General features: G+C 37.2%; 1 protein-coding gene across 4 annotated transcripts; it reads left to right on the forward strand.

Moving 5' to 3' along the window:
* The first annotated feature begins 579 nt into the window (after positions 1–579).
* Positions 580–16,792, forward strand: mybphb (myosin binding protein Hb). Of its 4 annotated transcripts, XM_084425673.1 has the most exons (14): positions 584–880; positions 2,854–2,916; positions 3,165–3,239; positions 3,369–3,503; positions 5,249–5,416; positions 7,998–8,086; positions 9,157–9,352; positions 9,447–9,586; positions 10,262–10,421; positions 11,143–11,279; positions 13,862–14,048; positions 15,162–15,207; positions 16,246–16,287; positions 16,716–16,792. In XM_084425673.1, the coding sequence occupies exons 1-12, from the start codon at positions 622–624 to the stop codon at positions 15,182–15,184; spliced, it is 1,632 nt and encodes a 543-aa protein (XP_084281799.1). In that variant the 5' UTR covers positions 584–621; the 3' UTR covers positions 15,185–15,207; positions 16,246–16,287; positions 16,716–16,792. The 4 variants fall into 4 exon arrangements, with proteins under 4 accessions (XP_084281800.1, XP_084281802.1, XP_084281799.1 ...); XM_084425674.1 differs by lacking the exon at positions 2,854–2,916 and having other exon boundaries at positions 580–880; XM_084425675.1 differs by lacking the exon at positions 3,165–3,239 and having other exon boundaries at positions 585–880.
* Positions 16,793–24,299: the final 7,507 nt, after the last annotated feature.

Raw genomic sequence — 24,299 nt, forward strand, 5'->3', positions numbered from 1 at the left:
GTCCGCATGTGCAGAGGCGTTGTGTTGTAATTCCTCAAAATCAATTAAAACAGTGAAATACAAACTCCGAATTTTCAATATTATACTAATTAAATATCTTAACACAAATATACTTTATGTATTTAATCTCACTTTATTAACTAATGTCTTTGCTGCTGACCTTCGATGATCCAATTCATCCATACTAATGAGCCAAAATGACTTCAGATAAACATCACATTTGTGCTTAATTTTTGGTTTGTATTGTTGAAGAGTGTTGAACTTTCTTGTTTGAACCATCGAACAAGGTTTCTTTTGTCGTTACTAAACATTGAAATGCTGTTGTTGTCTTCATTATGTAATTTGTGTAATTAAATCAGTTTAGTTTGTAGGCCTGCTTTTCAAGACACCCCCTCCCCCCAACCCGCACACCTCTTATCTGCAGTCAGTGGCACTCTGTATATACAGCTGAAGTGGCCGTGATGTTGAGAGCTCCGTTCACTCCCTCACTAGTCACTTGAAACTCTTTTGGGGAGGAGTTGACACAGCGCCACATGGCCTAGGCTATAAATCTGGGGTGACCCCTCTTCAGACTGAGCCGAAGGACTTGTTAAGTCAGAGGGATCCCTGAAGCGGACAAGCATGCCGGCGAAACCAGCCCCGATAAAGAAGTCGGCTAAGGCCGCCAAGAAGGAGGAACCGGCACCGGCACCGGCGCCCGAACCAGCGCCAGAACCCGTACCTGAGCCCGCACCCGCCGAACCAGCACCCGCTGAAGCTGCTCCAGCGGAGGCCGTCCCAGCAGAAGGTGCTCCGGCCGAAGCCGCCCCAGCTGAAGGTGCACCGGCGGAGGCTCCTCCTGCGGAAGCTCCACCAGCAGAACCAGCACCTCCTGCTGCAGGTACTGAGGACCCCACACTCTTCCATGCTTCTTGAAATCAAGTTGCCAAAGTGCAATTCTATGAGTGGATCTCTCTAAGAAAGTACTGTACATAGGAACATTTTTGTCATATTTCAGTCAGAAATTGCAAGAAAAAATAAGAAATTATAAGTTGCATATTTAAAATCACCATGTATTAAAAAAAAAATAATAATACTGCCATGTAGAACCATTTAAATAATTATTTGTAGCATTACAGTGGGAATTTAATATTTTCGCATGTGTTTGTCATGAACATTGTTACTATGCATGTGAAGAAAAAGTCTTTATGGTTGTAAAAAATAGGTGTAATTTTTTTATGCATCAATATAATCTTTGTTGGAGAAATATGACCCTACTTTTGTGAGATCAACTCTATCATTTGCAATAATAAACGCAAACAAACATTAACACAGATGCAATGCCATGTAACAATTAACCTTTAATGCGTGAGAACTCAGTGCACATTGCTGCTGGAGACAAGAACTCTTGGAAGCTACTTGGAAAACGCCTGACTACAGCTGATGGGTTAAAAAAAACACCAGTGAGCGTTTACACCTGTTAACGTCTAATACTGATCATACCAGCTGTTCGGCCTGACCTACTCGACGCCTGATCTGCTCATTTACTCCACTTTATGATTTAAACTTAAAGTACATTCTTCAAAAATATCATGATAACCAGAGTTTCTTCTAAAATAACCTGTTATTTTCCCGTAGAGAAATGTACTAAAGCAGTACCATGGTATCAGATAGTATTCAGTGATTACCATATATCTATTTGCATGCTACTTCAGAGAATATACAGGCAATACATTGACGTTTACTTCTCACAAGAGTGCAGAATAACACAGAGTTCCTTTGAAAGCGTTTGTGAAATGCAGACAAATAAAATGAATTTTGCCACCAATGCAATATTCAGAGCTCATGCATAAAACCAGTTTGTTCATAAACTCAATCTTTCGCTATAATCTGCAATAACTGACATGATAATCTGTGTGCTTTACTCTCTAACAAGAACAAAGCATGCTCTTCATCACCTGTGCAATTATTATTTTAACCCTAAGCTATATCTGCTGAGGCCTTATAAGCCAGAGGTATTTACAGCTTGTGACAAACACAGACATCTCTATTTACAGTTCCACAGAGAGCTCATATTAATAATAATAATAAATATTTAGCCATGATGTTTTGATTAACCCAGTCTTTTCCAGTAAGAAGGTAAGTCAATGATTATGGGGAATTCTTCAGTGATTGTTGGCTTTAGAAATATTCTTTTGTATTAAAATAATGGAATATTAGATGGACACAAAAGTAATGAATATAATTTATATTCATTATTTATTTGTGTACAGCTTACGGTTTGTTGTTTTTTTAATTTCTTATCATTTTAAACTATATTTACTCAAGATTAAATATACTAACATTTATTTTAATACAGATAATGTGCACTGTCCATTATCTATGGCTGTAATCTCAAAACGACCAGATATTGTTTGATGTATCGGTCTACGACTACTTGTTTCTGTTTTCTGAACTATATTGTACGCATGCAAAATGAGCCATTCTAACATTTTACTAACATTTAAAACTGATTTGCTGTCCACGTCGCTAAAGGAGCCGCTGCACGCGCTACTGAGGCCTCGCTGATGGTAAAAGCCATGGTAAACCAATGCTAAACAGCTCCTGTACTTTTACTTGACGCACTGCATTTGTAGTCCTGATGCTTCCCAGTTCTGAAAAAGTCAAAGTCAACATTAAAGATCGGTTTTGCAACCCATTTTACTTTTGCAATGTGAAAACATCTTGATTTCAGCATGCCAGTACTGATTTCATGTTGACTTTAAAACGCATTTGTCTAATAAAGACTTAGAACTGGGCTACGATTGCATAATGTTAGACTAAACTAATGCCTGAAGCTCTTATATAAATGCTGCTTTTATGAATGTGCTGAAGGTGCAGAGGTGGAGGCTCCTCCTGCGGAAGCTCCACCAGCAGAACCAGCACCTCCTGCTGCAGGTACTGAGCGCGCATGTGGACCCCACACTCTTCCATGCTTCTTGAAATCAAGTTGCCAAAGTGCAATTCTATGGGTGGATCTCTCTAAGATAGTACTGTACATAGTTATTTTTCTTATATCAGAGGAACATTTTTGTCATATTTCAGTCACGAACTGGGCTATGATTCCATAATTTTAGACTAAATTAATGCCTGAAGCTCTATTTAAATGCTGCTTTTATTAATATGCCCTGCCTATTTAACACAAGCTGGTGCTGAAGCTGAAGCTCCGCCTGCTGAGGAAGTCAAAGCACCTACACCTCCTCCACCCCCCCCACCGGCAGGTAAACCCACGTGAATCCAAACCTTCAGATCACCTCAGTTTCGCCCATGCTTTGTGCCATTTCCAATTGTGCCATTAAATGGAGAGTCCGATTTTACTTTCAAATACTGAATGTGTGTTTGCTCTCCAGAGCCCACCAGCGAGCCCCTCGAGCTCGGCGTCGAGGATGTCAATGACACTTCGGTCACGATCTCATGGAGACCTCCAGCCACCATTGGAGACTCTGGTCTGGATGGATACACTGTGGAAATCTGCAAGGATGGAAGTAAGTCTGCAGATCTAAACAAATTCAGTAGGAATGGATCGAGACACGTCCAAATCCAATGTTGCATCATAACACCCTTCCTACTAGAACGTTTGGTAACACTTTATTTTACAGTGTCCTTGTTACATGTAGTTACTGTAGTAATAACTATTAATTATTCATAATTACATGCAACTAATCCAGAACCAAACCCGGAAACACTTTATTTTACAGTGTCCTTGTTACAAGTAGTTACTGTAGTAATAACTATAAATGATTCATAATTACATGCAACTATTCTGAAACCAAACCAGGAAACACTTTATTTTACAGTGTCCTTGTTACATGTAGTTACTGTAGTAATAACTATATATTATTCATAATTACATGCAACTAATCTGAAACCAAACCCTGAAACACTTTATTTTACAGTGTCCTTGTTACACATGTACTTACCATAGTAATAACAGTAAATTATGCATAATTACATGCAACTAACGCTCAACCAAATCCTAACCCTAACCCTATAGTAAGTACATGTAGTTACTCAGTACTTAAATGCATTATTACAGTGTAAAACGGACACCTTAAATTAAAGTGTAACCGAAAGTTGTTCTAGATATTGAGATGTAAAAACGCTGCCTGTTTAGGCATCAACTTACTGGGCAGCTGCTTTCGGTTTCAGACAAGCAGTTTTTTCATTGGCTTAATAAAACCCTCAATGAGGATTACATTTAAAATCTAAAGGCCTTTTCACTTGATTACAGTAGCCCGCCAAGTACTTGCATCTTAAAATGCCACCTCACAATACCGTACCTTAAATTAAACACGGCGTAACGTTCAAATGTTCATTAGCATTTTATTGGCTGGTCAAAACCCTCAGTTGCACCTGTCCCTAATATGTCAACGGCAGCTTGTACACCCACCTAAGTTGTGTCCCTATATGGAGTGAGGCATTTCTAGAAGCGCTACGCTGAAGTCTGCCAGCAAAACACCATGGCTGTTGCAGTCATGTCAGTTGCACATGTAAAAACAGTTCAACTTGCTCACCCAGCAGTTAAGAGACACATAAATTCTGGGGGAAAAGTGTGGGGAACATAATTTGACTCATTGCAAAATCTGTAAATTTTTTATTTCAATATCTATATAATAAAAAAAAAAAATGTATATCCATTTTTGGTAGCACTTTATTTTACAGTCCTGTTCCCCATGTACACACTATGTACTTATAATAGTAATTACAATAACTGGGTATTAACTAGGTACTAACCCTGAACATACACCCTAAATCTAACCTTAAACACGTACTGTAAAATAAAGTGCAACCTATTTTTTAATTAATACTTACATTTTATTTAAAAATCACCTTTACTATCAATGTGCAAGTATTCAACAATCAATCTTAGATTTTTTTTTTTTTTTTATAATAGTACTTAAAAATAATAATAATAATAATAATGCTTTTAATAATTTTATTAAAATATGGCCTTTTTAAAAGCAATGTACCGTTAATCAACAATACATTTTTATGCTTGTAAATGGGATGCAAATCTTAGATCAAAACCTCTAATTATTAATTGAAACATTTTAAATAATTTTTTTTTGAAGTTTTATTATTTAAATATGGCCCTTTCAAAAGCTTTACAATCAATGTGCAATTAATCAACAATCAATTTTTATGATAATTAATGGGATGCAAATCGTAGATGATCACTTGATTGAGATGATGAGCGACTCTTCATTTTTCATTCTCCTCTGTATCGCAGCTGCTGACTGGAAAGCCGTTAACGAGGAGCTCACCGTGTCCTGCCGTTATGTGATTAAGAACCAGACCACTGGTGACCGGCTGAACATCAGGGTGGTGGCCGTGAACCCCGGCGGCCGAAGCCCCCCCGCAGCTCTGCCCGACACCGTCCTGGTCAGAGAGGTCGTGGGTAAGCTCTGAAAACACATACACTAATATAGGCTCAGTAAGAGTCTCTTCTGCACACCATATTATTTGATTAAAAATGCAGTAAAAACAGTCATATTGCGAAATATTATTACTGTTTTCCTTTTGAATATATTTTAAAATGTAATTTATTCCTGTTGATGCAAAGCTGAATTTTAATCATCATTACTCCAGTCTTCAGTGTCACATGATCCTTCAGAAATCATTCTAATATGATGATTTGCTGCTCAATTAGAGTTGAAAACAGTTTTACAAAAAAAAAATCAGGATTCTTTGATGAATAGACCGTTTGTTTATTTTATTTTTTTACTTTTGATAAATTTAATGCACCCTTGCTGAATAAAATAGGAAAAGATCTTTAGAATAAACTCTTACGGACCCTAAACTTTTGAATGATAGTGTATCATAGCAGCCATTGTAACAATTTTAAGTGCAACTGAACTGTAATGCAAAAACCAAAAGCTTATTCACCTTATTCTGAATGTAAGAGCAGGCGCCGCCACTGTAACGTGATTGTGTCAATGCTTCCGGTCTCATCCGCTTCCATTTATTTTAGCTGTACAAAAAATATCTGTTATGCAGCTTGATATTGCACACTGTTACTTGTTGTCATGGTATTTTAATGCATTATCATAATCATAAACACGTAAACGTAATTATTTACCATTATTTAGGCTACCTATAGCGGCATTCACAGAAAATGAATTGCTTTCATGGATTAAATTAATATTCACAAAGTTTCATAAAATTGTACCCTCTCACTTTTCAGATCTAAGCCAGTTTTCTTTGGACATAATTACTGTAAATGTTGTAGCGTAGATTTACCCTGCGTTTGCCTGCACATGTATCGGGGGCCCACCTCTTAAATCTCAAGTATCCCAGACCTCAGAGCTATCTGGAGAGGTGAAACTGGTACCACGTCAGGCAAACGTCTCATGCTGGTCTACAGAGCCCCCTAATTAGCTCTGAGTGGTGACCAGTTGTGAAAAATAAATCTAAATGAATCTACCTGACAAGGGTCTGGCTTTAGCATGAAGAGGTGTTGCCTTACAGACTTACAGCTCAGATCAGGCAGAAGTCTTATATCTAAAGTAGAAGTATCTGTGGCGTATCATAAACGGCACAGTGATATTTTTTACTGTTGTTGGTTGTACTTTAAGTAGCTGAGATATTAAACATTGTGAAGCAACAAGAGGCAGTTAACGTTGAAGTACTCTACAGTCGACCGCATTATCGCAGCCGTTGTGCAAACCAGTTTTTGTGTACGAATGCTTGCAGTCGCTTTACATACTCCAAGAGTGTCCAGCGTCTAAAGAAAGAAATCATAAATGTAGAATGGAAAGTCGAGCGGGATTGGAATGTAACTTGAATCCGGTCTACGCAAAAGAGGGGGAGGGAAATATAAGCAGATCTTCCCGTTAAAGGTCTTCATGCACCGAAGCATGCCATGAAATGTCTTTTGCGATTCAAAAAAGAAAACTTAGAAAATGGTTAGTTGGTAAGTGTCGTGCATTAGCAAGGATTATGTGGAGAGGGTTTTACATGGCTTCAAAGCCATTGACAGCTAGCCGCCTGGACTAGTGTCAAGCTACTTCCTTTAAGAGCGATGGCGACAAGTGTGAAAGGTTTTAGCCGGAGGGTGGGATACATTCCCAAATGTTCTCGCTCTGCATGAGGAGTCAAGTGGCATCTAAGGTTACCCCATGAGACTTTTTAGCTCGCTAGAGATGCTATGTTTATTTAGAGGCATGCTGGAGCCTGTAAGAGTTAGCATTCGGCTAACACTTCACAGAGACAAATTCACCATTATATGCTATATAATGACATATTACATGCTGACTAAAATGCAGAGGCTGCCTAATTACATGCATGCATGCATCCTTTTTTTTAGCATTGAAGGTGCTTTGTTAGAAATGAATGTTAAACTGCGATTCCGGGATATAGTATTATTTGTAATTCAGCAGTTTTAATGTAACTAAAGATCTCCATCATAAGTTATTCGTGACAGGGGTGTAATAGGACTGATCTATTTAAAGCTGTGATGAGTTCAACAGAAGCGCCGTTAGCATGTGAGCTAGCTCAAAGTGTGTCATTGTAATTGACTCCTCATAATGTTTTTAGCCTTTGATTTCCTTCTGTGTTTTACAGTACATTTGTGCTACTGCTTACGGTTTTGCAAAAGATTTTGGTAGACAGACAGTCTTCGCTGACAACAGCTAACGTTAAGGATGAAATTACAGTTAGCTTGCATTCTGGAAAGCCCGGGTCACCGTAAGGTTAGCTTAGTCAGTTTTCTGCTTCACTAAATAGTGAAGTGAAATTGTGAAATAAGCGAGTTTTTCTTGCATAAAACCAAAGATTTCTCCTCTGTTTTGGTGCCTGAGATTAAAAAATAAAATACTTTTTTTTTTATTTATAAACCAATAAAATAAGAGCATGTATTTCTTTATAAAAAGTTGTTCCATCTTTGCGCAATAAGGCACATTAGATCTCAATAATGTAACCTTGCTCATAGTGTTTGAAAGCAGTAAATACAATGTAATAATGTTTTTCTCTCCCTTCAGATCGCCCCAAAATCCGTCTGCCGCGTTACCTGAGGCAGCGCTACGTGAAAAATGTTGGAGAGAAGATCAACCTTGTTATTCCCTTCAGTGTACGTAATCTCATGAAACAAAAATGTTAAGTTCACTGAAAAATGCATGGTGAAGGTAGCTAAATCTAACATTAGCTAAAGCTTGTTTATTTGTCAAACATAAAACAATAAGTGCATGACAATAGATTATTAAAACATAATGATTTAAAATGTACTGTAAAGCACACTTTACTTAAAGCATAAATATATATATATATATATATATATATATAGATATAGATATAGATAGATAGATAGATAGATAGATAGATATAGGTATATATATAGACATAGTGTGTGTGTATATATATATATATATATATAATGGGTAACACTTTACAATAAGGTTTCATTTGTAAACATTAACTAATGTATTAACTAATATAAACTAACAATGAGCAACATATATTAGTATGTGTTGAAATTAACATGAACAAAGATTATTAAACGCTGTAGAAGTGCAGTTCATTATTAGTTCATGTCAAAACTAATGTAGTTGACTAAAATGAACTAATGAAACCTTATTGTAAAGTGTTACCATATAATGCATCATAAAAGTACTTTTAATGCATTAATAATGCCTTGTAATGCACCTTATAATGCATTGTATGGTCTCATAAATAATTATAATACATTAATACTTATGTTACACCTTTAGAAAGTATAATGCATTAAAGCATGACAAACAACCGATTTCAGCATAATGCATTGGTTACAAATATTTATGGAAAGATACAATGCATTATAACATACATTATGAATACCTTTATAATGCATTATACATAAATTGTTACAAAAAATGTTGTACGATATTACAAAGTGCACATTTTAAAGGTGTGTTAAGAAACAGTCATGAAAGTGAACTCTCTTTAAGTACACTTTATGGCTTATTATTTCATTGATATTACATTATTCACAAGCACACACTATTCTTTATTTGATTTTCAGAGAGGAAGAAGACTAATCAGTCAATTCTGAGTCAGTTTTGAATGCTTGGATCTGCTAAAAATTTATTTGGACGGTTTTAGGCATATATTAGCACTTTGAGTTGTTAATTCTCTGCTATACTCGTCTTATTTTCTAACCTGCAGGGCAAACCACAACCTACTGTGACATGGACAAAGGATGGCCAGCCTATTGATACTAAAAAGGTTAACATTCGCAACAGCGACAAGGACAGCATCTTCTTCATCCGCGCCGCAGAGAGAGCCGACTCCGGCGTGTATGAGATGTGTGTGAAAGTGGAAAGCTTTGAGGACAAATCCCAGCTAACTCTGCAGATTGTTGGTAGGTGTTATAAAAGATCGTACACATCATGGACTGTGGTGTATCTTAGTTGCAGGAGTTTTTTCAGCAATTGTCTTGTCGACCTGTTCACCAGAGTTGCCTGGACCTCCATCCAGCATCAAGATCGTGGACACCTGGGGTTTCAATGTTGCTCTGGAGTGGACTGAACCCAAGGATAACGGAAACACAGCAATCACCGGATACACCATCCAGAAGGCCGACAAAAAGACAGGGGTACAGGCTTTTCCAACATTTACTACATACCATGGTATTACTGTGATGGCAGACATGGTGCATTGCAATAGCATACATTTTTGACATTTACCATGTTTGTTACACCTGTGGTATTCTTGAAAGTGCCTTGGAGAACCATGTAAATGCCATGCTATATTAGAGCTGAAGTATTTTTTGGTGTTAAAATGTTTTCTCCTATCCCAGCTCAACAAGCAGAGTTAAGTCAAATCAGCTTTATTTACAGTATATAGCACTGTATACAATACAGATTGTTTCAAATGTTTTATCACTGTGATCAAATATCAGAATCAATGATTCAAACTTTATTCAGATCTAATATCATTATTCAGCTCAAGTCAGTTCAGTTCAATAACTGTGTAAAGTTCATAATTTACGAACTTCAGCTCTGCAGAAGAGACAACTATGACTACGCCATTCATATTTCATTGTCTCAAATAAAAAATGTATTGAGCGACCTGTTCAGTCCTTGACCAATGGCGTGAGTTGGGGAGACTTTCAATCAGTGGTTGGTGATGGCCGTGTTCGAAAGCAATGTTTATTTATGCAGTTCCTTTCGGATCCAAGTAATCGAATGAAATCACGTGAAGAATTCACTTCTACACTGTCAGTAGTCGCGTCTGAAGTCGACTAACCTGAGCTGCTGTGTCTCCACAGGACTGGTTCACAGTACTGGAGCATTATCACAGAATGAATGCCACTATTTCAGACCTGATCATGGGAAACACCTACGTCTTCAGGGCCTTTACTGAGAACAAGTGTGGAATCAGCGAAGATGCCACCGTTACAAAGACCGCAGCCACAATCCTGAAGACAGGTGAATCAACTTTCCTGCATTTCTTAAATTTGACATTTGCTCAGCATCACATGATTTGTCTTAATGTTTCCTATATCTTATCTCTGTCTTAAAATATCTACTTTAGATCCATGTATCATTATATTTATATAGTTTGAAGAATGCAAAAATAAAATAAATAAATAACCAAAAATAATGCCACGTCCTCAAAGCTAGACTGGTCTTGTGCATATCTAGATCTTTATTTGTACAACAAAACGTCGCAGGCATATCATGCACTTCTTGCTTCCATGCAACCTTGCAATCTTGTAAAATCGGTTTCCGTCACGGCATCTGCAGCTCTATTCATGTGGAGTGTCATATTTGCAGCATGATATTTCTGTTTAGATGTGCGTCATGTCATAAAAGTGACGTGGCATCCAGTCTCATTTTAGTACTAAAATTTATATTCTATTATAGTTTTGAATTGGCTTTCATTTTTTCATTTAATTTTTATTTAATTTAAATTTAAATTAGAAGTATTTCATCTAATATTGATATTTTATTTCAGCTTTATTTAAATTAACAATATTTTTAGTAAACGCCAGTAAACCAGGTCTTGACATTTGTGCATTCGGCAGAAATCATTATTCAAAGCAAGTTTCATTGCATACAATTTACCTACATTTTTATCACTTGTTGTATTCTCTGGGAATCGAACCCATGACCTCAGCAGTGGTCTGATCTTTATAATGTGTTTTAGGCATTGACTACAAGCCTCCAGAGTACAAGGAACACGACTTCAGCGAGCCACCCAAATTCACCACCTCCCTGGCAGACCGCAGCACTACTGTGGGCTACAGCACCAAGCTGCTTTGCTCCGTTAGGGGATTCCCTAAGGTACATGCTTTTTCAAGCATCCATACGCAGGACCATTTTTCCGGTAATAGTTTGTGAACCGTCATTATTTCTGCTATAGCGATTGATGGCTAGTTGCACAGAAATACACACTTTACCTTTAACCTACAAGCTTGATGTTGATGTCGTGTGAAAAGTGGTGCAGTGATTCTGTACTAGTTAAAGTAAGTCTTGAGATATTTCAAGTAGTGTAATTAATCTAAATTAATTGAACTTTAATGCACATGCTTCACATGCCGAAGATGTCCTGTTCTGTGCATGTATTTTATACTGTGCATGTATGCATTTTTCCAACTTTCCAATTGGTTGGTTATTTTTTAAGCTGCTTGCAACTTGCAAAGTTTAAAACTCTTGTTTTAGTGCAGTGGTTGATTGACAGGTGAGTGGGCGGACAGGTGAATGTGAGAGATTGGATCACAAACAATTTGGACCAAATTTTTAGAGCTGTCCTCTTGGGTTCAGATCACCTGAATCACTCAAGGTGTAAACAACCTCTGACTCCAGAGCAGCCTCATGCAATTCATTAATGTGTTAAATTATTCAAAAAAATGTGCTGATGGGCTTTTTGTAATGAAGTCTGTTCTATAATCAACACTTAATCCATCAAGAGCTGCTCTACAGTTCATGTTTGAGTGACCACTGAAGTGTAGGAATCCACCACTAACATACCACCGGGGATAGTGCAACTCCTAGTGGGAAAGATAACTAGACTAGGGACCGCATGAGTTGGATAAGTGGGATTCCTACATCACTATGATGGGATGAGCTTCCAAACAACGATATGTGGAGGCCATGACAGTGAAAGTGTGCATAGCGTTGATCAGCATCCAAAGTTAACACTCACCAAGCGCCACATGCAAGTAAAAATGGCTTTGGTGAGTAAATAACACACCCAGTTGCTGGGAACTTACAGTAGGATGGAAAAGAAACATAATAAAATAAATAACAGTATTATTGTTGTGTAACTTTTAGCACAATGGAAAATGGACCATTTGAAATTCATCAGGGATGCCCAGTTTTTTATTATCAATACATATATGGAATATTTTTCCATTAAAGGGTTCCTATTATGCTTTTCCACTTTTTCAACTTTAGTTAGTGTGCAAGGTTACAAAGCTCAAAGTCCACTCCAAAGGGAGATATTTTATTTAACAGAATCCCTTTTTCAAGAACTACAACGAACGGCTCGTTTGGACTACAATGTGTTTTTTCCAGATCTTATGAAGTCACAATGGTACTCATTTAAATAAACCCCACCCAATACGCAAACAACAAAAAGGGTACGAGGTATTACAGAAGACAGTGTTGTCGCTGTCAAAGAGACGCTGTTTTTTCCACAACATTTCCAAAACTCATTTGTTTGACCTTCCTAAGGCTGACGAAGTTAGAGTGGTTAACTTACTTAGTTCCTGAACATTATAACTCCATTGTTTATTATTTTATGGAGAACAGCTTGTTTTCTGTTGCTTTTGTAAGATGGTTCACCGCTCCTTAGGAAAATTAACCATGGTTTTGTGATCGATTACTGTTTGTATTACCTTAGTTTTCTGACAAATATCACGATTAAATGGTGGATAACATCGTAAACTATAATGTATAAGAAAAATGCAAAAAACATACCACTCTGAAACTTCTGTGGTTGCAAAGTCTACGCATGAAATCCGTTCTGCACGATCCCACGTCAGGGTCTGAATCAGGCTTGAAGAGGTTTGAAATATTTACAATTGAGAAGAATGTTATGGAATGATATGCCTGTTCCAGTTATGGAGAGGCGGGACATTTCCCAAACACACGCTAAGCGCTGCCTATCATAACACACTGGGCCAGTTAACCAATCACAGCACATTTCGTATTTTGGAAGGAGTGGCAACAAATCACAAAAATGTTCTCAATCCACTTCCACTGTTAAACCATTTTTGCCTTAGTGTGAATGAATGAATGAATGAATGAATGAGGTATTTATATAGCGCTTTCATATGTACTACTGTACACCCAAAGCGCTTTACAATCATATCAGGGAATCTCTCCTCAACCACCACCAGTGTGTAGCATCCACTTGGATGATGCGACGGCAGCCACAGTACAACGGCGCCAGTGCGCTCACCACACACCAGCTATAGGTGGAGAGGAGAGAGAGTGATAGAGCCAATTCAATGGAAGGGGATTATTAGGAGGCCATGATTGGTAAGGGCCAATGGGTGGAATGTGGCCAGGACACCGGGGTTACACCCCTACTCTTTACGAGAAGTGCCATGGGATTTTTAATGACCACAGAGAGTCAGGACCTCGGTTTAACGTCTCATCCGAAGGACGGATGAAGAACATTTTAATCATCTAAAGAACCTTTTACCACTATAAAGAATTTTTTGAGGAATAGAAAGGTTCTATAGATGTTATAGGTTCTTCATGAAACCATCAACGGCAATAAAGAACCTTAGTTTTTAAGAGCCAACATGTCTAAAAGTTCATTTTTGGCTCGTTGCATGCATTTAAAAGATTTCACTAAACTGACTCTAGACTGCAAAAGCGGCGCGTTTTCATCGTGTTTTCCAACTTCTTTGCAGCCAAGGATCGAATGGATGAAGAATCAGATGATTATTGGTGACGACCCCAAGTTCAGGCAAATAAACAACCAGGGCATCTGCTCCCTAGAGATCCGCAAGCCCGGAAACTTTGACGGTGGTGTCTACACCTGCAGGGCCAAGAACCAGCACGGAGAGGCCTTGGTTAGCTGCAAACTGGAGGTTAAACGTAAGTAACTATCATAGACTTAACTCAAGTGGAGTCTGTGATAAGCCTTTAGTATTTTTGATCATGCAAAAAAAGTATTTCCAGTCATCATGAGTTTGTGATAGATTCGGTCTTGATTGACAGCACTGCTCTTCAATTGCCTGTGATAACATTATTTTCATTATTTGCCAAATAGAGGAGGTTTTGCTGAGCACACTGAGACCTCATGGTCATGGAAATCGTTTAAATATCAGGGAATTTTAAGAAAAGGCATGAAAATTCTATAGAGACTATAATTATTCTCGGCTCCATAATATTTCATGGGCTTTTCTTATTCTTTATGCGTGCAGTGTCTGTGAAATCAGTTTCTATACAGTAATCGAGAATGACTGGAAAAGTCGTGGTATTTCATTGGTCTAAAAAGACTGAATTAAATCATTATCCATTGGCTAAGATGAATCCAAGGATTACATGCTCAATTACAATTACATGCTCCTTGTAAGAGTAGATTTAGTCAAGGCCACGTTTTTAATATCGCGATTAACCAATGATGCAGACGTTTGACTAATGCATTTATAAATGAAATTGAGAGAATTTTGCTTTTGCTGGAAAGAGTATGTTAGAGAAGAGCTTGAATAATGTGTAGCCTATTCATGATATGAAACAATGTGATGATTAAAAAAAACATGGATTCCAGAGATCAAATCAAGTTTATATTCATCAATGAAATGCAAGTAGTGTAAGATAAATATGTAAAATTAATGTTGCTGTCAGTGTGTTATAAACAGGCTTGTATGTTTGGGCATCGCTTTATGGACGTCTAAATCAGTGTAATCCAGCCTAAGCTATGTTAATACAAATGCTTAACCTGATCCGGGAACTCTTTTTATGTTTGTCAAGTTATCACTCTGCATGCCTCTGTACGAGGTTGGACAAGTTTATTGTTATTGTAAAATGATTTACAGCCTATTGAAAGGAGAGAAAATGAACTTGTCAAACAGAACAAGAGTCTCCACATGTCTGAGCTAAAACTCTAGTGTCACTGACGGTTAACACACTCATTTTTGTTCGGGTGACAAATACTGTTTTGAACGCCAGCAGACTGAACTGCTTTCTGCTTTTCTTTCCCAACAGAGCCTGTGATCATAGAGAAATAAGTTCAACACCCACATTCATACAGGTCAGTCTCTATTTTTAGAGTATATGTTCAGGGGTGTAAAGTACCAGAGTGATTTTACTTCACTGCTATATATAAGTACTACACTATGTTCAAAAGTTTGGGATCGGTAAGGGTTTTTGGTAACACTTTATTTTACAGTGTCCTTGTTACACGTTACATGTAGTTTCTATAGTAATTACTATTAATTATACATACTTTAATGTAACTAACCCTAAACCAGTCCTACTCCTAACCCTATAGTAAGTACATGAAGTGAATTAATATTACTCAGTACTTAAATGTATAATTACACTGTAACAAGGACACCTTAAAATAAAGTACTGTTGTTCAGGAAGGATGAATTCAATTCTTCAAAAGTGCCAGTAAAGACATTTATAATGTTACAAAAGATTTTTAGGCAAATAAACGCTGTTATTTTGAATATTGAATAATCGGAAATGTTTCTCGAGCAGCAAATCAGAACGATTTCTGAAGGATCATGTGACACGAAAATTCACGGGAATAAATTACATTTGAAAATATATTCACATAGAAATTTTTTTTTTTAATTGTAATAATATTTCACAATATTATTTAATATTTTTAAATATTTTTTTATTTTTTTTTTTTTTAGCAATCTCCCATAAAAGAAACCGCTTTGAGAATGTGCACTAATTAAAATGTTTTGCTTTGGAGAGGGAGCTTCGGAGAGCCAAAAAGCTATTCGGCTCTCCATCTATTTGGGTCCTGACAAGACATCTGTCTTCCTCTCGAGCCCTGACCTTACATGGGGGACACTAAACTGGGAGATTGCGGCCCCTGCTGCTGGAGGTGTCCGAGTGGCAATTCCCCATAAATTAAACTCGTAATGACTCTATGCGTGTACCGCCGGAGAGACTGAATTACATCCTCCTGACTCGGCACCAGTTAGACGTCTACCGCTAGATCTCGTCCCAGAAACACACTGTAAAACAGAGTTTGTGTAGCTTGGAGTGTTAGAACTATTTTCAGGCTGTCCTGACACCTGTTCCTTGTTCTTCCTCTCTGCATGCGCTCTAGTCCCAAATAAGGAACAGAAAAGTGTGGGATCCCTCTCAAAAGGTGAGAACTCATGCCAGAATGTTCCAGCTCTTCTGATAAGCCATGTTCAAAGCTGTTATAACAAGTATATGCGACTGCATATCAGTGGAATTCTATATTAATGCAGAGTTTCTATACTCTTTGTTGGTGGAAGAATTGTTTATTTTACTTATTATATATTATATAAACAATACAAATAATAAAACGTGTTCTACAAATTAAACTTTGTAGAAAAGTGGTGTCTTTTTTATGCATTAATTAATTCGTTGTTATTATTATTATTCATATATTTTTATTTTTGTCCCATTTTACCATGGTTAAGAGTGCAAATAACGGTTCATTAACCATTTTAATCAGCGCATTAATATAGAGTTCAACTGAAATAATTAAAAAATGTAATTCTTGCAATATATAATTACTAATTTTACCTTTTTTTCCCACATTTGTAGGATTGTGATGACGTCTTTTGCTGATGAGAAAAAAAAATCATGTACATATGAAATAAAAAATAAATATAAAAATTAGACATTTTCCTTCATAATTTAATGCTTTGCCTCACAATTATGAAAAAGCTCATTTATTTATTATATGGACATTTACATCAGCAGCTTGCCTGTGTGTGACATGTAATGAGTCTTGTCTGTGTGTCGCCACACACACTCCTCCCTGACTGTGTCCAGTGATGTAACTCGGATCAAGTCCCATCCGGACCAACAGGAGTGTTTGTTCAATTAAACCATAGCCTTTCATCCACCCACATCATGTCTTTTGTCATTTGTCATCATGGCAGTGCACCGAATGTGACATTTACTGGAACGTTCCAGGTTTAGTACAAAGATTCAACAGGCTGAGTGACCCTGAACACTGGCGACAGCAGAGTCTTAAAAGACATTCAATTGTATGGAAATGATTTCTTACTCTGACGCAAACTTTGTAAAGACACCTTCCCAAGCATCGGAAACTCAACTGAGAGCAGACGGGTTACTGAAGGTCACACACACACACACACACATATTATGATACGTGTGTCCGTGAGAATGCAGAGACTTTCAACAGACTATATGTGCTATGCATGAAGTTCATTATCGACTTCTCAGAGTTCCTGTCAGAGAAGCTTAAAGCTTAGTGCTTATTCAGTTTGGCCAGCATTATAAAACCCTGTGCCAACACTAATAAAACAACTTGGTTAAGGTTTATGCTTAATAATATTGCATGCAGTAGATCATTTTGAGCAGATTGGTCCTAAAAACGTCAGGCTTTTTACGTAGATGACCCTGAGCAAAATAATTATTTTACCATTTCACTGGATCTCAGAGTAGCATTGATTCACTATGAAACTACTGTACTTATTTTTAAATACTGTTCAATTACATGCATTTCAGGTGCATTCACTTTACAGTATATCATAATTATATCATGGTGAAATAACAGCAGGACTGGATTTAAGGTTAATAAAGCATTGCTTGAGATTAGACTTCTTTGCTTGAGAATTTATAATGCTGGAAATTTCCTAAATGTTTTTTAAATGTTCACATTGAATGTATTCAGTAAGAATGTAATTACCTGTACCTATTGCACATTTCCAGTTGAAATATCACTCCAAAAAAAAAAAGTGAGCTTATTTAGTGAAGTCGATCTAGTTTTAAAGGTAAGATTGTTATTTAAATATAGATGTTTATATTTAATTTTTTTTAATCATTTGACATAGACAAATATGCTGATTAACAATAGAATGTGTTTGCAGTGTTTAGGTTGTGTGTGTATTTCTGAACAGTAGGTGGCAGCAGCTTTACTGTTTTAACCCTGCTTTAACAGAAGTCCGCTTTAAGTGCAGGCATTCTCTCCATAGACATAATAAATACATGTATTATGTCTATGATTCACTCAGCATATTCAGAGCAAAGAAACAAACCCAGTCTAGATCTATCGTAAAACTCCCTGGCTCTGGGCCAAACCCGTGCTGTCTTCCCTACATCACAATTGATTCCTATAGAGTTTGGCATTAGCGTGTTGATAAACCAAAGGCAAAGTATTTAAATATACAGCATACCAAAATATTGGGAAAGTGAGAGAAATAATCACCATTTCTCTATGGCCTATAGGTTTAGGACAGAGCCGTGCGGTCAGTCGACATTACAGCGGCTCTCTCTGCTGACCATGTTCAGAACAACACAATATATATGGGTCAATGACGTGACGGGTCATTTTTTTCTCCAAAGGCCTTAATAATAATAAAAAATCTAATATATAACATCCAAAGTATGTAAGGTAGTACAACTTGACCTCTTTTACTGAATCCTAATTATATTTTACTACATATAAAGGTATTTTAAAGATTTTGAAGTGTCAAAAGCTCATTCGATAAAACCGATAGTAAATATTTAAATGGAATAATATTGTTTTTAATAACTAAAGGAACTACAATAACACAAATATAAAGCAGATAAGGCTCTTTTTTTTTTTTACATTTCCCCTTTTCTCCTTTCCCTGTGCAATGTTTTACTTGAATATGTTGGAGTGTTTAGAGTAGTCCAATAAACTATTACATTTATGAGATCAGTGATAATTTTATTTAATATTTCTTCTGTGGTACACACTATATACTATCTCAACATCAATGTCAAATCAGTTTTTAACTTTCAAATCAGTGGTAAAACCGAATGACTTTTTTGGTGACAAATTTTTTCCATCTTGTAAAAAATGACAAAAAACAGTGTTAATTGATTGTACAAACCACAAAATCTTATTGTTAACACCTAGGTAATCTAAAAAATGGTTTCAAATATAGTTATATCTCCATTCTATTATTTTCGAGGGCACGAAGCTCCCGTTCCACCACATCCCAAAGATGCTCTATTGGGTTGAGATCTGGTGACTGTGGGGGCCATTTTAGTACAGTGAACTCATTGTCATGTTCAAGAAACCAATTTGAAATGATTCGAGCTTTGTGACATGGTGCATTATCCTGCTGGAAGTAGCCATCAGAGGATGGGTACATGGTGGTCATAAAGGGATGGACATGGTCAGAAACAATGCTCAGGTAGGCCGTGGCATTTAAACGATGCCCAATTGGCACTAAGGGGCCTAAAGTGTGCCAAGAAAACATCCCCCACACCATTACACCACCACCACCAGCCTGCACAGTGGTAACAAGGCATGATGGATCCATGTTCTCATTCTGTTTACGCCAAATTCTGACTCTACCATCTGAATGTCTCAACAGAAATCGAGACTCATCAGACCAGGCAACATTTTTACAGTCTTCAACTGTCCAATTTTGATGAGCTCGTGCAAATTGTAGCCTCTTTTTCCTATTTGTAGTGGAGATGAGTGGTACCCGGTGGGGTCTTCTGCTGTTGTAGCCCATCCGCCTCAAGGTTGTGCGTGTTGTGGCTTCACAAATGCTTTGCTGCATACCTCGGTTGTATGGTTATTTCAGTCAAAGTTGCTCTTCTATCAGCTTGAATCAGTCGGCCCATTCTCCTCTGACCTCTAGCATCAACAAGGCATTTTCGCCCACAGGACTGCCGCATACTGGATGTTTTTCCCTTTTCACACCATTCTTTGTAAACCCTAGAAATGGTTGTGCGTGAAAATCCCAGTAACTGAGCAGATTGTGAAATACTCAGACCGGCCCGTCTGGCACCAACAACCATGCCACGCTCAAAATTGCTTAAATCACCTTTCTTTCCCATTCTGACATTCAGTTTGGAGTTCAGGAGATTGTCTTGACCAGGACCACACCCCTAAATGCATTGAAGCAACTGCCATGTGATTGGTTGATTAGATACGGTAATTGCATTAATGAGAAATTGAACAGGTGTTCCTAATAATCCTTTAGGTGAGTGTATTTTCAAATGTAATTTATTTCTGATGCATAGCTGAATTTTAAGCATCATTTATTTACTTTATAGTCTTCTGTTACGTGATCCTTCAGAAATCTAATATGCTTATTATCAATGTTGGCAACAGTTGTGCAATTTCATATATTTGTTGAAACTGTGATAGATTCTTTTTTCAGGATTCTTTGATTAATAGAAAGTTCAAAAGAACATCATTTATTTGCAATACAAATCTTTTGGAACATGTCTTTTTTACTGCCACTTTTGAAAAATGTGATACAATTTTCTTGAATAAAAGTATCAATGACCCCAACATTTTTATCAGTAGTGTGCATTTCTTTTTTCTTCGTTATTCCTACTGAAAGGATGTGCAGTTTTATTTAATTTTCTTAAACAACCTTTAACATAACTGTTTGAATAACTTAAAGAGCGCACTAGATTCAAAACAGCATCAGAATCCTTCACCAACACACTGCTTTACCTCTAAACCCACACAAGCACTCGACTTATTCAGTGCAGACTGAACTTTGAACTTTCTTTTGAGTCTAAAATATACTCAAAACTTTGATTGAATCTGAAGCTGCATGCCTTCATCTGTGGATTTTCACAGCTGCCTGTATATGAGTTAGTGTTGGGGGTCACATGCAGTGCACAGTCTCTTGAGATGTTATTTTCTACACCGGACTGCAGGAACGGGAAGAAATGCCTATTTGAGCCCAGAGACTGACCTGAATCTGAATCAGGAAGAGATAGTCAACAAATCCTAAACGAATGGCTGGAGATAATTTAGAATGATCTAATGTAATCACAATATGGTGCATCACAATCTGAAAGGAATCAAATAAAATTAAAACAAGATCACAAAGATACATTTTCAAAGAAAAATCCTTTTTTTTTTTTTTTTTTAAGAAAGAGTTTGATATGTATTTAGACTCCTTGAGAAAATCTAAAAACTCAACTGCATGTTAGACTCTGTCATGGTGTAAAACATTTAAGCTAATTTAATGTTTTATCATGTAGCCCTCATTGTTGTCTATTATTGTTCATTACTGTTTTGTCTTGTTTTTGTGTTTGTTATTGTTGCATAATAAAAAATAAAAATAAAATATTATTATAACAAGATCCTATTGCATAAAAAAATCTGAAGACAAAAAAAAAGATGGGATTTTCAGGTCATCCACATTAACATTTATTCATTCGACACACTTTTATCCAAAGTGATTTACAAATGAGGAATACAACCATCAAGTTTAAGACCAGATCAAATTCTCAAAGGATTCTAATCTGATCCATATAAAACTGATTCCAAATTATTATTGAAATTCCATTGCTATTCTTTAGGGAAAATGTGTTATTATTGAGTGTTTCAGAAAAATATTCGGTTGTCTGGGGTGATAAACTGTGCTGTACGTCAACGTGATGTTAAAACCAACATTTGTATTTAATTATTTATGAATAAAGTCATCTTAAATTCTCCTGTCTTCAACTTGCAAAGCCTTGCAAATGCAAAAACCTGGATGCACGGCTAGTTTCCAAAGCACTCCATCTGTGAGGTAGTGTAATCTGATAACATATGCAGCATTCCTCACAGAGATGAATGATGGAGCCGGCTGTATTGTATCAGGTTTATGGTGCTTGTCATTCCGCCGGCTTCACTATTGTGACATCGCAGCTGGACAAACAAATGATGCTCAATGGATGTTCTGTCTACTGCAATATAAGATTTTAATGATATAGAGAAGCACAGACAGCGCTCAACTGAATTTGAGAGCACGAAACTCGATAAAGTTTCATTGGGGCTTGCTCACAACAGATTGACATGCATCCCTGAAATGCTCTCTGCATAAACAGCCTCATTAATGGTGTTTCAGAATGTAAGAATGTCTGAACCTGAGTTCGAAATCACGTAGCCTACTGTCTGAGTAGGTAGCCTAAAAAAAAAAGAAAACAAAGTTTGCACACTCTATATAGTATGAATATAGGTAGTATGAATGAAATTCGGATGTATTATATTGCCATTCATAAATTCTCTCCCGTGGCCTCATGGGATTGTAAAGTGTCCATCATATGCGCACTTCAAAAAGTGGGCAGATGTAGTAGGTCGTCCAGGGAATTTTCGCTAACTATTTTTCGAATACTAAAAGTAGCTTAGAAACACACAGAATACTAAGAGGCTAAAAACTTTTATGCATTCTGGCTGTTCATTTACACTACTGTGTTTTTGAGGCCTGAAAAAGCAAACCATTTTAAATGGGATTTAAAGTGCACGTTTTTGAAAACGATACCGTTATCGTCTCCGCGTAAACTACAAAAACGTGAATTTGTGAAAACGGTGACGTCATGCGTATTATGTGTTCAGTCTATAGGCATGCCCATTTTTTCTTTCAAAATAACATCGCCATCTACTGGCCTGGCAGCATAATACAGAGTTTTTAGTCGTTTTCGCAGATCCGTGTGAACGAGGATGGTTTTGACAATGTTGTCGTCTGTATGTGAAAGCGCAAAGGAAAAACTTTTCTGTTTTTAGTACATCGTTGTTGACTAAACGTACCCTTTTACGAATACTTCAGGTCCCTTGGAAAAACACAGCATACCAAGGGGCCGTTTACACGACACTGTTTTCAACTAAAAGCGAAAAACTACGTTAATGCGTTTTGGCCGTTCATTTACACGACAATGGTGTTTTGGCAGCCTGAAAACGCAAACTTTAGAAAACGGGTTTCAAAGAGCAAGTTTTTGAAAATGATACCATTATCATCTCCGCATAAACTACAAAAATGCGAATTTGTGAAAACGGTGACGTCATGCGCATGCGTATTACGTGTTCAGTCTATAGGCGCGTCGTTTTTTCTTTCAAAATAATATCGCCATCTAATTAGTATTATCTAATCGCCATCTGTTTTTAGTACATCGTTTTAGAACGCCCTAAGTGAAATGAAAAACAATGTTGGTTTCAGGTAAGGCATTTTTACAGTACGTTTCACTTGTCAAAACATCATAATTAAGTACACAAAACTGTGCTTGCATCATTCATCTATATTTTTACGTTTAAATCAAGACCCGGGGCCACTGTCAATTTTCTTAATGCATCCGAGGAATTCTTGCTCTGTCATGCAGCCTGAGTTTTCTCCAGTCGAATATATAGTGCCGGCCAAAAGCTGCATCCCACTTTGCCAAAGGACAGCTCTGCAGGCACAGAAACAGGATTGGACATCTGCCACGGCCCGGAAGACTCTGCTGCTGCCTCAATAATAATAAATCTAATCATAGAGCCAGTCCGCTACACCCGTTTGACATTCATAAAACCCATGTGACACTCCGCATGACTCTATGTAGGTTATTATTTTGGCAATTTTCTAGAACACCATGTGTTTACTAACAAAAACACAAATATGTAAAGGATTAAAAATGATGCAGTAAATGGAACAAACTTACTCTAGAGCATTGGTTTGGTTTCTTTTGGTTTCATCAAGCTGATTCTAGACATTAACATTGCACTAAGACATTCAAAGCACATGAAATCAAATCTCTGAAATGGCAAAAAGTTATATGTGCTGTGTAAATTTAGGTTTGCAGTCTGTTTTTCAGGAAACAGACTGAAATTTTCAATCATGTAGAAAGAATCCCAAGCCCCGCTGCCCAGAAGCCTGACTTTATTTCATTGATTTTATGTTGACGGATTGGACTCCATCAAACCCATTTAATTAGTATTGAGGCACCAGCCTGCAAATGGAGATAGACTAAAGGGGGGTGGGGAGCTAACATCACTTGGCAGATCTGTTTAAATATCATATACAGCACGGCGAACACAGGAAACTTCTAGAATTGCATGGAGAAACTACATGAGTTAGAATCCTAGGGAGGAAACACAGCACAGTTCATTAGACAGTGACCGTGTCTGTCGGTCTGACAGTGTAAGATACGGTAGCTGAGAAACTACTGCTATTATTATGAGATTCTGGAGTGTGTGGACGGATTGCTCTGTTGGAGAGCGAGTTATACAGCGCCTCCCATCAGTCTTTAATAATTTACATAGACCACATTAAGTTACATGCTGCTGGAGCGCAGCAGGCTGGAGTCAGAGCAGGGCCAAAGAATTATTATATTTACTGCAGCCAAGGAGATTTAAAATATGTGATTCATTTGAATGGTCTCTCCCCGGAAGTAAGCAAAATGGAGGCTGCCATCTTT

This window comes from Rutilus rutilus (genome assembly GCF_951802725.1).
Source record: "Rutilus rutilus genome assembly, chromosome: 12".
NCBI classification, from domain to species: Eukaryota; Metazoa; Chordata; class Actinopteri; order Cypriniformes; family Leuciscidae; genus Rutilus; species Rutilus rutilus.

Coding starts and splice junctions, on each gene's coding strand:
- mybphb (XM_084425673.1), top strand. CDS start 622: ATGCCGGCGAAACCAGCCCCGATAAAGAAGTCGGCTAAGGCCGCCAAG. Junction 3,240..3,368: donor TCCACCCCCCCCACCGGCAG/GTAAACCCACGT, acceptor TTTGCTCTCCAG/AGCCCACCAGCGAGCCCCTC. Junction 14,049..15,161: donor CTGCAAACTGGAGGTTAAAC/GTAAGTAACTAT, acceptor CTTTCCCAACAG/AGCCTGTGATCATAGAGAAA.